Here is a 14,049-nt window from a genome sequence, read left to right as displayed (position 1 = left end):
TTACAGGTAAAAATGATGATAAAAGACATAAATCAAAAAATGTAACTGCATTATTAGACCAGAGATCCCAGCATACTTTCATAAAATGTAAATGTCTTGATGGTATGAAAGTACAGATGGGAGATCCTACAACTCTAAAATTATCTGGTTTTCTCTCAGATAAAAGGGCTCAATTGTATGACACTGTTTATGTAACTGTCAGGTTGGGCAATGAGAAAAAACGTGTTAATGCAGTAATTGTAGATAGACTTCCAGAGAAAATATCTACAATAGGGCTTAGTAAAGCTACAGAAAGACTTTCACATGATGTAAATTTAGCACCTTCCGGTGTAAATGATGATTCTGTAGACCCAATAAATATTTTGATAGGTAGTGACTATTATGCCTCCTTTGTAAAGGGTATGGAAAAGAAATGTGGTGTCACCCTTTTAAAGACTGCAGGAGGCCATGTAATGTAGGATTCCTCGTAATAATAATTCATGACTAGAGGAAACTACAAATACTATAACTGTGTGTCTTACTCATGAAATCGTGCCCCAGTACAATTCTTTCATAGAGGATGGTGTTGAGCCAGTGCATAAATTGTGGGAATTAGACAGCATTGGAATAAATGTAAATGAAGAAAGTCCAGACGATTTTTTTACTCAGGAACAATACCTGAGAGATGTAAAATTTGAATCTGGACAATACTGGGTACGACTTCCATGGAGACTGAACCATCCAGAATTGCCCACTAATTACAGAATGGCATATGGACAATTAAAGGCTCAGCTCCGCGAACTGAGTAAGACACCAGAATTGTTGACTGCCTATAATATAATTACTGAACAATTAATTAATAAATTTATAGAAGAGGTACCTCCTGAGCAAGCCAAAATTTATGGTCACTATTTGCCACATCACGGAGTGAAGAAGGATTCTAAGACCACTCCTTTGAGGATTGTGTTTAATTGTAGTGCCAGGAGTAACAAAAATGTACCTAGTTTAAATGAATGATGACAGGTCCGTCGTTGACGGAAAAATTAGGAGATATCTTATTAAATTTCAGGATGAAGAATTATGCCTTTACGGCTGACATAAGTAAATCTTTCCTAAGAGTGGGTTTACAAGAGGCTGACTGGGATTGTACCCGCTTCTTATGGCCTGAGAATCCTAGTGACCCACTTAGCCCTCTGAAAACCTTTTGCTTTAGGAGCGTATTATTTGGTGCTACATCCAGTCCGTTCCTACTTCAAGCGACGATAAATGCACACCTTAAATGTATAGGAAGTCCATTGAGTAAAGTAATGAGCAAACAATTTTATGTGGACAATTTCCTGGGTGTGACGTCAACTGAAGAGGAACTGTTAATGACTTATGGAGAGGCTAATAAAATAATGCAAAGCGCAAATATGCCTCTGAGGGAATGGAATAGTAATTCGTTCAAATTAAAGGACAAAATAAGTAAAGATTTCCCTGGAGATGAAGTGCCAAAATGTAGTAATGTATTGGGATTAACTTGGGATGCTGAGAGAGATTTGTTAATGTTAAAACCTAATAATTACAGTATGACCAATAAATTAACTAAGAGAGTTTTGCTTGCTGAAGTTTCCAAATGTTTTGTTCCACTAGGTTTAGTGTCACCCCTTACTATAAGAGGGAAATTATTAATACAAGAAGCATGGAAGCTGAAATGTGCTTGGGATGAAACTCTACCTGAGGAATTCATTAACAGGTGGGATGAATTAATTGGTGATTATGAAAAAATTCCAATGTTGAGTTCCCACGCCAGGTGGCCAATCCAGATGGGAAAAATATACTCCCCATTTTTTGTGATGCTTCAAAATTGGCATATGGAGCAGCTGCTTACCTTCAATGTAATAGTGTTATTTCTCTTGTTATGTCTAAGGCTAAAGTGTCTCCAATTAAATCACGTACATTACCTCAGTTGGAATTAACAGCCATTTATGTAGGTGTCAAATTAGCTAATTATATAAGAAATAAGTTGCAGGAGATAAATATTAGCGACACTAATTTGGTCTGATAATGAGATATCCTTACAATGGATTCATAATGGAAACAGTAAAATTGTGTACGTACAAAACAGAGTCACTGAAATTAATCAGATGCAAGAGAAGTATAATAGTTTGGGTAGCATATGTTAACATTTAATCATATACCTGGTGAGGAGAATCCAGCTGATTTCTTGTCTCGAGGTTTACCTTATGCTAAATTTGCAAATGCTGTATCATGGTTTAAAGGACCGAGCTGGTTGGTAAATAAAGCTAATTGGCCTGTACAAAAGGCATATATTGCTCCTGTTGAAATTACTGTGACCACCACTCCAATAGTTTGTCCTTCCTTAGCCATTGTTATAAATAGGTATTCTTCTTTACCCAAACTAATCAATGTAACTAAGTTGGTGTTTAAATTTCTAAACAAGATGAATATCTCATATAAGTTTTCACATCCTCTTGAATATTGGATAAAGAGGGTACAGGAAGAAATCTATGGAAATGAGATTAAATTGATGATGGAAAGTAAAATTGTGAAAGGATCCATAATAGAGAAATTGGGGCTGTATTTAGAGAACAATGTAATTAGGCGCAGAGGTAGGTTACAAAATGCTGAATTGGGTGATTATGCTAAACACCCTATCTTACTGCCCAAAACTCAACATCTAACAAATTTAATTGTTTTAAATGCCCATAAAAATGTAATGCATGGTTGGGTGCAAGATACCTTAAATTGTATTAGGGAAACTTTCTGGATTCCACAAGCACGGCAAAGTGTAAAAAGGGCGATTAAATCTTGTGTAATATGTCGCCATGTGGATGCCAGATCCTATATGTACCCAGGTCCTCCACCATTGCCAAATGAGCAATTTGAGTCGTTTAGCAACGAACTCCACCCGGCCGCAGTGTGGAAAATACTGTATGTATTTTCTGGAAATACAGTATTTTATATGTAAATTGATGGCCTATATTGTATTTAATAAAATTATATTATAAAAAATGGGAAGCTCGGCACCTGCGTGGATGAGCAGAGAGACTCGCCATTGTGTTTTGAATGGAGTACAAACACGTTAATGTAAAGTGTATAATTTTTGTCGCTCTAGAGGTTATATTGGGTTTACACCTCTCAAATAGGAGCCGAAAATGTTGGATGTGCATTTCTGCATAATTTGACCATTAAATCAATGTACAGGACAGCTCCAGGAACCTCAGATAAGCTATCTAAATTATGTTTGTAATTCTGGCCAGTATTATCATAATAAATTTAGTTAGAGGGAGGTTTTTGAGTATTATACACAGTAATCTCCAGACAAATTGGTGAGTGTTATGATTATAAATTCTCCTTCTGTTATATAAATGTGTACATGCAATCATTTATTAATTTTAATATACAGTCCACAATTATAATAATTTTACCAGAATTCCTGGTGTGTATGTACATTTCATTTGCAATTAATATAGGTCTAGAGCAACTTGTGGATATGACAGTTGTAGGTATCGAAGGGGGACATTTTTGTGACCTAGGTCTCCCAAATTCCTACTTGTCTATGTAACTTTGATAAATAATAATTATCTTAGTTATCATTTACTGGTATGTACCTTATGTTACATCCAAGTAAATGTAATTTCCATAGTGACACTGTAGCACTGTAGTGTGACATTGTGGTGTGACACTGTAGTGTGACACTGTAACACTGTAGTGTGACACTGTAGTGTGACACTGTAGTGTGACACTGTAGTGTGACATTGTAGTGTGACACTGTAGCACTGTAGTGTGACACTGTAGCACTGTAGTGTGACATTGTGCTGTGACACTGTAGCACTGTAGTGTGACATTGTGGTGTGACACTGTAGTGTGACACTGTAGCACTGTAGTGTGACACTGTAGTGTGACACTAGTGTGACATTGTAGTGTGACACTGTAGCACTGTAGTGTGACATTGTAGTGTGACACTGTAGCACTGTAGTGTGACATTGTGCTGTGACACTGTAGTGTGACACTGTAGTGTGACATTGTAGTGTGACAATGTAGTGTGACACTGTAGCACTGTAGTGTGACATTGTGGTGTGACACTGTAGTGTGACATTACAGTGTGACACTGTAGCACTGTAGTGTGACACTGTAGCACTGTTGTGTGACACTGTAGCACTAGTGTGACACTAGCACTGTAGTGTGACATTGTGGTGTGACACTGTAGCACTGTAGTGTGACATTGTGCTGTGACACTGTAGTGTGACACTGTAGTGTGACATTGTAGTGTGACATTGTAGTGTGACACTAGTGTGACACTAGCACTGTAGTGTGACATTGTGGTGTGACACTGTAGCACTGTAGTGTGACATTGTAGTGTGACACTGTAGCACTGTAGTGCGACATTGTGCTGTGACACTGTAGTGTGACACTGTAGTGTGACACTGTAGTGTGACACTGTAGTGTGACATTGTAGTGTGACAATGTAGTGTGACACTGTAGCACTGTAGTGTGACATTGTGGTGTGACACTGTAGTGTGACATTGTGGTGTGACACTGTAGTGTGACATTGTAGTGTGACACTGTAGTGTGACATTGTAGTGTGACACTGTAGCACTGTAGTGTGACACTGTAGCACTGTAGTGTGACATTGTGCTGTGACACTGTAGTGTGACACTGTAGTGTGACATTGTAGTGTGAAAATGTAGTGTGACACTGTAGCACTGTAGTGTGACATTGTGGCGTGACACTCTAGTGTGACATTGCAGTGTGACACTGTAGCACTGTAGTGTGACACTGTAGCACTGTTGTGTGACACTGTAGCACTAGTGTGACACTAGCACTGTAGTGTGACATTGTGGTGTGACACTGTAGCACTGTAGTGTTACACTGTAGCACTGTAGTGTGACGTTGTGGTGTGACACTGTAGCACTGTAGTGTGACACTGTAGTGTGACATTGTAGTGTGACACTGTAGTGTGACATTGTAGTGTGACACTGTAGCGCTTTAATGTGACATTGTGTGACACTGTAGTGTGACATTGTGGTGTGACACTGTAGTGTGACACTGTAGTGTGACATTGTAGTGTGACACTGTAGTGTGACACTGTAGCACTGTAGTGTGACACTGTAGCACTGTAGTGTGACATTGTGGTGTGACACTGTAGCACTGTAGAGTGACACTAGTGTGACACTGTAGCACTGTAGTGTGACATTGTGGTGTGACACTGTAGCACTGTAGTGTGACATTGTAGTGTGACACTGTAGCACTGTAGTGTGACATTATAGTGTGACACTGTACCACTGTAGTGACACTGTAGTGTGACATTGTAGTGTGACACTGTAGTGTGACATTGTAGTGTGACACTCTAGTGTGACATTGTAGTGTGACACTTTAGCACTGTAGTGTGACAGTGTGATGTGACACTGTAGTGTGACACTGTAGCAGTATAGTGAGACACTGTAGCACTGTAATAAGACACTGTAGCACTGTAGTGAGACACTGTAACACTGTAGAGAGACACTGTAGCACTGTGGTGAGACGCTGTAACACTGTAGTGAGACACTGTAGCACTGTAGTGAGACACTGTTGCACTGTAGTAAGACACTGTAGCACTGTAGTGAGACACTGTAGCACTGCAGTGAGACACTGTAGCACTGTGGTGAGACGCTGTAACACTGTAGTGAGACACTGTAGCACTGTAGTGAGACACTGTAGCACTGTGGTGAGACACTGTAGCACTGTAGTGAGACACTGTTGCACTGTAGTGAGACACTCTAGCACTGAAGTGAGACACTGTAGCACTGTAGTGAGACACTGTAGCACTGAAGTGAGACACTGTAGCACTGCAGTGAGACACTGTAGCACTGCAGCGAGACACTGTAGCACTGTAGTGAGACACTGTAGCACTGTAGTGAGACATTGTAGCACTGTAGTGAGACACTGTAGCACTGCAGTGAGACACTGTAGCACTGTAGTGAGACATTGTAGCACTGTGGTTAGACACTGTAGCACTGTAGTGGGACACGGTAGTGATACAATGTAGCACTGTAGTGAGACACTGTAGCATTGTAGTGAGACACTGTAGCACTGTAGTGAGACACTGTAGCACTGTAGTGAGACACTGTAGCACTGTAGTGAGACACTGTAGCACTGCAGTGAGACACTGTAGCACTGCAGTGAGACACTGTAGCACTGCAGTGAGACACTGTAGCACTGCAGTGAGACACTGTAGCACTGTAGTGAGACACTTTAGCACTGCAGTGAGACACTGTAGCACTGCAGTGAGACACTGTAGCACTGTAGTGAGACACTGTAGCACTGCAGTGAGACACTGTAGCACTGCAGTGAGACACTGTAGCACTGCAGTGAGACACTGTAGCACTGGAGTGAGACACTGTAGCACTGCAGTGAGACACTGTAGCACAGTAGTGAGACACTGTAGCACTGCAGTGAGACACTGTAGCACTGCAGTGAGACACTGTAGCACTGCAGTGAGACACTGTAGCACTGCAGTGAGACACTGTAGCACTGTAGTGAGACACTGTAGCACTGTAGTGAGACACTGTAGCACAGTAGTGAGACACTGTAGCACTGCAGTGAGACACTGTAGCACTGCAGTGAGACACTGTAGCACTGTAGTGAGACACTGTAGCACTGCAGTGAGACACTGTAGCACTGTAGTGAGACACTGTAGCACTGTAGTGAGACACTGTAGCACTGTAGTGAGACACTGTAGCACTGCAGTGAGACACTGTAGCACTGTAGTGAGACACTGTAGCACTGCAGTGAGACACTGTAGCACTGCAGTGAGACACTGTAGCACTGTGGTGAGACACTGTAGCACTGTAGTGAGACACTGTAGCACTGCAGTGAGACACTGTAACACTGTAGTGAGACACTGTAGCACTGTAGTGAGGCACTGTAGCACTGTATTGAGACACTGTAGCACTGTAGTGAGACACTGTAGCACTGTAGTGAGACACTGTAGCACTGCAGTGAGACACTGTAGCACTGCAGTGAGACACTGTAGCACTGCAGTGAGACACTGTAGCACTGTAGTGAGACACTGTAGCACTGCAGTGAGACACTGTAGCACTGTAGTGAGACACTGTAGCACTGTAGTGAGACACTGTAGCACTGTAGTGAGACAGGAGAGGGAAAATGATAAAAAGTGAGAGGTAACAACAGGTGATAACCATAACTAACAAGATAGTGTGATCTTAGGGTAGACATTACAACCAACATATCACCAATGCTTTACTTAAGATAATCTTTTATGGCCACACAGCTAATCTCTCTCTCTCTCTCTCTCTCTCTCTCTCTCTCTCTCTCTCTCTCTAATATAACAATACTAAACTAGGGATCTTCTAGGAAGGTTAGAAACTCAATATACCAAGTTAACACAGAGTTACAAAATTTGTTAGCACACAAGTTAGTAACTTAGTTAACACACTAGTAACTTAGTTAACACTAAGTTACTAGTGTCTTAACTAAGTTACTAACTTGTGTGTTAATAACTTAGCTAACACACAAGTTAGTAACTTAATTAACACACAGGTTAGTAACTTAGTTAACACACAAAATAGAGCATAACACCAACGTCAAAGACCTGGGAGTGATCATGTCGGAGGATCTCCCCTTCAAGGACCATAACATTGTATCAATCGCATCTGCTAGAAAAATGACAGGATGGATAATGAGAACCTTCAAAACTAGGGATGCCAAGCCCATGATGACACTCTTCAGGTCACTTGTTCTATCTAGGCTGGAATATTGCTGCACACTAACAGCACCTTTCAAGGCAGGTGAAATTGCTGACCTAGAAAATGTACAGAGAACCTTCACGGCGCGCATAACGGAGATAAAACACCTCAATTACTGGGAGCGCTTGAGGTTCCTAAACCTGTATTCCCTGGAACGCAGGAGGGAGAGATACATGATTATATACACCTGGAAAATCCTAGAGGGACTAGTACCGAACTTGCACACGAAAATCACTCACTACGAAAGCAAAAGACTTGGCAGACGATGCAACATCCCCCCAATGAAAAGCAGGGGTGTCACTAGCACGTTAAGAGACCATACAATAAGTGTCAGGGGCCTGAGACTGTTCAACTGCCTCCCAGCATACATAAGGGGGATTGCCAACAGACCCCTAGCAGTCTTCAAGCTGGCACTGGACAAGCACCTAAAGTCGGTTCCTGACCAGCCGGGCTGTGGCTCGTACGTTCCTTTGCGTGCAGCCAGCAGCAACAGCCTGGTTGATCAGGCTCTGATCCACCAGGAGGCCTGGTCCCAGACCGGGCTGCGGGGGCGATGACCCCAGAACTCTCTCCAGGTAAACTCTAGGTAAACAAGGTAATAACTTGGTTAACACACAAGTTAGTAACTTAGTTAACACACAAGTTAGTAACTTAGTTAACACACAAGTTAGTAACTTAGTTAACACACAAGTTAGTAACTTAGTTAACACACTAGTAACTTAGTTAACACACAAGTTTGTAACTTAGTTAACACACTAGTTAATAACGTAGTTAACACACAAGTTAGTAACTTAGTTAACACACAAGTTAGTAACTTAGTTAAACACAAGTTAGTAACTTAGTTAACACTAAGTTGACTTACATGAGACAAGATAATGTTGAAGAAATATCAGTATACAAGTGTAAACTGGTGTATATCAGTGTACACAAGTGCATACTGGTGTATATCAGTGTATACAAGTGTATACTGGGGTATATAAGTGTATACTACTGTATATACGTGTATATTGGTGTGTATCAGTGTATACTGGTGTATATCAGTGTATACTGGGGTATACTAGTGTATGCCAGCATATAACAGCATGTAGAAGTACAGTATACATCAGTACTTAGCAGTATACATCAGTATAGAGCAGTATACATCAGTATAGAGCAGTAGGTATAAGTATACATCAACACGCACAATACATCAGTATACAGCAGTGTATATCAGTGTAATGCAGTGTACAGCAGTGAAGGGCGGTGTAGATCAGTGTAGATCAGTGAAGAGAAGTGAAGTTCAGTGTAGAGCAGTGAAGATCAGTGTAAATCAGTGTAGAGCAGTGAAGATCAGTGTAGAGCACTGAATTTCAGTGTAAATCAGTGTAGAGCACTGAAGATCAGTGTAGAGCAGTGAAAACCAGTGTAGAGCAGTGAAAACCAGTGTAGAGCAGTGAAAATCAGTGTAGAGCAGAGAAGATCAGTGTAGAACAGTGAAGATCAGTGCAGAGCACTGAATATCAGTGTAAATCAGTGAAGATCAGTGTAGAACAGTGAAAATCAGTGTAGAGCAGTGAAAATCAGTGTAGAGCAGTGAAGATCAGTGTAAATAAGTGTAGAGCAGTGAAGATCAGTGTAAATCAGTGTACAGCAGTGAAGATCAGTGTAGAGCAGTGAAGATCGGTGTAAATCAGTGTAGAGCAGTGAAGATCAGTGTAAATCAGTGTAGAGCAGTGAAGATCAGTGTAGAGCAGTGAAGATCAGTGTAAATCAGTGTAGAGCAGTGAAGAGCAGTGTAGAGCAGTGTAGATCAGTGTAAATCAGTGTAGAGCAGTGAAGATCAGTGTAAATCAGTGTAGAGCAGTGAAGATCAGTGTAGAGAAGTGAAGATCAGTGTAAATCAGTGTAGAGCAGTGTAGAGCAGTGTAGAGCAGTGTAGATCAGTGAAGAGCAGTGAAGATCAGTGTAGATCAGTGTAGAGCAGTGAAGATCAGTGTAAATCAGTGCAGAGCAGTGAAGAGCAGTGTAAATAAGTGTAGAGCAGTGAAGATCAGTGTAAATCAAAGTAGAGCAGCGAAGAGCAGTGTAAATCAGTGTAGAGCAGTGAAGATCAGTGTAAATCAGTGTAGATCAGTGAAGAGCAGTGAAGATCAGTGTAGATCACTGTAGATCAGTGAAGAGCAGTGAAGATCAGTGTAGATCAGTGAAGAGCAGTGATCAGTGTAGATCAGTGTAGATAAGTGAAGAGCAGTGAAGATCAGTGTAGATCAGTGTAGATCAGTGTAGATCAGTGAAGATCAGTGTAGATCAGTGTAGATCAGTGTAGATCAGTGAAGAGCAGTGTAGATCAGTGTAGATCAGTGAAGAGCAGTGTAGATCAGTGCAGATCAGTGAAGAGCAGTGTAGATCAGTGTAGATCAGTGAAGAGCAGTGAAGATCAGTGTAGATCAGTGTAGATCAGTGAAGAGCAGTGTAGATCAGTGTAGATCAGTGTAGATCAGTGTAGATCAGTGAAGAGCAGTGTAGATCAGTGTAGATCAGTGAAGAGCAGTGTAGATCAGTGAAGAGCAGTGTAGATCAGTGTAGATCAGTGTAGATCAGTGAAGAGCAGTGTAGATCAGTGTAGATCAGTGAAGAGCAGTGTAGATCAGTGAAGAGCAGTGTAGATCAGTGTAGATCAGTGTAGATCAGTGAAGATCAGTGTAGATCAGTGTAGATCAGTGAAGAGCAGTGTAGATCAGTGTAGATCAGTGTAGATCAGTGAAGAGCAGTGTAGATCAGTGAAGAGCAGTGTAGATCAGTGTAGATCAGTGAAGATCAGTGTAGATCAGTGTAGATCAGTGAAGAGCAGTGTAGATCAGTGAAGAGCAGTGTAGATCAGTGTAGATCAGTGAAGAGCAGTGTAGATCAGTGTAGATCAGTGTAGATCAGTGAAGATCAGTGTAGATCAGTGTAGATCAGTGTAGATCAGTGAAGAGCAGTGTAGATCAGTGTAGATCAGTGAAGATCAGTGTAGATCAGTGAAGATCAGTGTAGATCAGTGAAGAGCAGTGTAGATCAGTGTAGATCAGTGAAGAACAGTGTAGATCAGTGAAGAGCAGTGTAGATCAGTGTATATCAGTGAAGAGCAGTGTAGATCAGTGTAGATCAGTGAAGAGCAGTGAAGAGCAGTGTAGATCAGTGAAGAGCAGGGTAGATCAGTGTAGATCAGTGTATATCAGTGAAGAGCAGTGTAGATCAGTGTAGATCAGTGAAGAGCAGTGTAGATCAGTGTAGATCAGTGAAGAGCAGTGCAGATCAGTGTAGATCAGTGTAGATCAGTGAAGAGCAGTGAAGATCAGTGTAGATCAGTGTAGATCAGTGAAGAGCAGTGTAGATCAGTGTAGATCAGTGAAGAGCAGTGAAGATCAGTGTAGATCAGTGTAGATCAGTGAAGAGCAGTGTAGGTCAGTGAAGAGCAGTGTAGATCAGTGTAGATCAGTGTAGATCAGTGAAGAGCAGTGTAGATCAGTGTAGATCAGTGAAGAGCAGTGTAGATCAGTGTATATCAGTGAAGAGCAGTGTAGATCAGTGCAGATCAGTGAAGAGCAGTGTAGATCAGAGAAGAGCAGTGAAGATCAGTGTAGATCAGTGAAGAGCAGTGAAGATCAGTGTAGATCAGTGAAGAGCAGTGTAGATCAGTGCAGATCAGTGAAGAGCACTGTAGATCAGTGAAGAGCAGTGAAGATCAGTGAAGATCAGTGTAGATCAGTGAAGAGCAGTGTAGATCAGTGTAGATCAGTGTAGATCAGTGAAGAGCAGTGAAGATCAGTGTAGATCAGTGTATATCAGTGTAGATCAGTGTAGATCAGTTAAGATCAGTGTAGATCAGTGAAGATCAGTGTAGATCAGTGTGGATCAGTGTAGATCAGTAAAGAGCAGTGTAGATCAGTGCAGATCAGTGAAGAGCAGTGTAGATCAGTATAGATCAGTGAAGAGCAGTGTAGATCAGTGTAGATCAGTGTAAATCAGTGAAGAGCAGTGTAGATCAGTGTAGATCAGTGTAGATCAGTGAAGAGCAGTGTAGATCAGTGCAGATCAGTGAAGAGCAGTGTAGATCTGTGTAGATCTGTGTAGATCAGTGTAGATCAGTGAAGAGCAGTGTAGATCAGTGTAGATCAGTGAAGAGCAGTGTAGATCAGTGAAGAGCAGGGAAGATCAGTGTAGATCAGTGTAGATCAGTGTAGATCAGTGAAGAGCAGGGAAGATCAGTGAAGAGCAGTGTAGATCAGTGTAGATCAGTGAAGAGAGTGTAGATCAGTGTAGATCAGTGTAGATCAGTGAAGATCAGTGTAGATCAGTGAAGAGCAGGGAAGATCAGTGTAGATCAGTGAAGAGCAGTGTAGATCAGTGTAGATCAGTGTAGATCAGTGAAGAACAGGGAAGATCAGTGTAGATCAGTGTAGATCAGTGAAGAGCAGGGAAGATCAGTGTAGATCAGTGAAGAGCAGTGAAGATCAGTGTAGATCAGTGAAGAGCAGTGAAGATCAGTGTAGATCAGTGTAGATCAGTGAAGAGCAGTGTAGATCAGTGAAGAGCAGGGAAGATCAGTGTAGATCAGTGAAGATCAGTGTAGATCAGTGAAGAGCAGTGAAGATCAGTGTAGATCAGTGAAGAGCAGTGAAGATCAGTGTAGATCAGTGTAGATCAGTGAAGAACAGGGAAGATCAGTGTAGATCAGTGTAGATCAGTGAAGATCAGTGAAGATCAGTGTAGATCAGTGTAGATCAGTGAAGAACAGTGAAGATCAGTGTAGATCAGTGTAGATCAGTGTAGATCAGTGAAGAACAGGGAAGATCAGTGTAGATCAGTGTAGATCAGTGAAGATCAGTGAAGATCAGTGTAGATCAGTGAAGAGCAGTGAAGATCAGTGTAGATCAGTGAAGAGCAGGGAAGATCAGTGTAGATCAGTGAAGATCAGTGTAGATCAGTGAAGATCAGTGTAGATCAGTGAAGAGCAGGGAAGATCAGTGTAGATCAGTGAAGATCAGTGTAGATCAGTGAAGATCAGTGTAGATCAGTGAAGAGCAGTGTAGATCAGTGAAGAGCAGGGAAGATCAGTGTAGATCAGTGTAAAGTAGAGCATCAGGAACTAGCAGTCACAACAACCACAACACTGAAAGAAAATGAAATATATACTGTCAGTTTTAATGTGTCAGTGTTACTGTGTCAGTGTTACTGTGTCAGTGTTACTGTGTCAGTGTTACTGTGTCAGTGTTACTGTGTCAGTGTTACAGTGTCAGTGTTACAGTGTCAGTGTTACTGTGTCAGTGTTACTGTGTCAGTGTTACTGTGTCAGTGTTACTGTGTCAGTGTTACAGTGTCAGTGTTACTGTGTCAGTGTTACTGTGTCAGTGTTACTGTGTCAGTGTTACTGTGTCGGTGTTACAGTGTCAGTGTTACTGTGTCAGTGTTACTGTGTCAGTGTTACAGTGTCAGTGTTACAGTGTCAGTGTTACTGTGTCAGTGTTACTGTGTCAGTGTTAGTGTGTCAGTGTTAGTGTGTCAGTGTTAGTGTGTCAGTGTTACTGTGTCAGTGGTACTGTGTCAGTGTTACAGTGTCAGTGTTACTGTGTCAGTGTTACTGTCAGTTTTATTGTGTCAGTGTTACTGTCAGTTTTATTGTGTCAGTGTTACTGTCAGTTTTATTGTGTCAGTGTTACTGTCAGTTTTATTGTGTCAGTGTTACTGTCAGTTTTATTGTGTCAGTGTTACTGTCAGTGTTACTGTCAGTTTTATTGTGTCAGTGTTACTGTCAGTTTTATTGTGTCAGTGTTACTGTCAGTTTTATTGTGTCAGTGTTACTGTCAGTTTTATTGTGTCAGTGTTACTGTCAGTTTTAATGTGTCAGTGTTACTGTCAGTTTTATTGTGTCAGTGTTACTGTCAGTTTTATTGTGTCAGTGTTACTGTCAGTTTTATTGTGTCAGTGTTACTGTCAGTTTTATTGTGTCAGTGTTACTGTCAGTTTTATTGTGTCAGTGTTACTGTCAGTTTTAATGTGTCAGTGTTACTGTCAGTTTTATTGTGTCAGTGTTACTGTCAGTGTTACTGTGTCAGTGTTACTGTCAGTTTTAATGTGTCAGTGTAACTGTCAGTTTTATTGTGTCAGTGTTACTGTCAGTGTTACTGTGTCAGTGTTACTGTCAGTGTTACTGTCAGTGGTACTGTCAGTTTTATTGTGTCAATGTTACTGTCAGTTTTATTGTGTCAGTGTTACTGTCAGTGTTACTGTCAGTTTTATTGTGTCAGTGTTACTGTCAATTTTATTGTGTCAGTGTTACTGTCAGTTTTATTGTGTC

At 41.2% G+C, this 14,049-nt stretch overlaps 1 protein-coding gene across 9 annotated transcripts in view; it reads right to left on the bottom strand.

The window, feature by feature from the left end:
• LOC128705091 (nephrin) overlaps positions 1–14,049 on the bottom strand; it is a 324,072-nt gene that overhangs the window by 14,539 nt on the left and 295,484 nt on the right. For 2 of the 9 annotated variants that reach the window (XM_070093088.1, XM_070093073.1), the window contains exon 14: positions 10,675–12,864. The exons of 6 other annotated variants lie outside the window; for them this stretch is intronic. Coding sequence is in view for 2 of the 3 variants with exons in the window: in XM_070093073.1 (XP_069949174.1) it covers positions 12,841–12,864 (24 nt within the window). In the remaining variant the exon portion in view is untranslated. Of the gene's footprint in view, positions 1–10,674; positions 12,865–14,049 lie in introns of those variants that run through there. One more of the 9 variants, XM_070093065.1, reaches the window with a different exon arrangement.

Source organism: Cherax quadricarinatus, chromosome 3, assembly GCF_038502225.1.
Source record: "Cherax quadricarinatus isolate ZL_2023a chromosome 3, ASM3850222v1, whole genome shotgun sequence".
Classification (NCBI taxonomy): domain Eukaryota; kingdom Metazoa; phylum Arthropoda; class Malacostraca; order Decapoda; family Parastacidae; genus Cherax; species Cherax quadricarinatus.
This window is presented reverse-complemented; position numbering and strand designations above follow the sequence as displayed.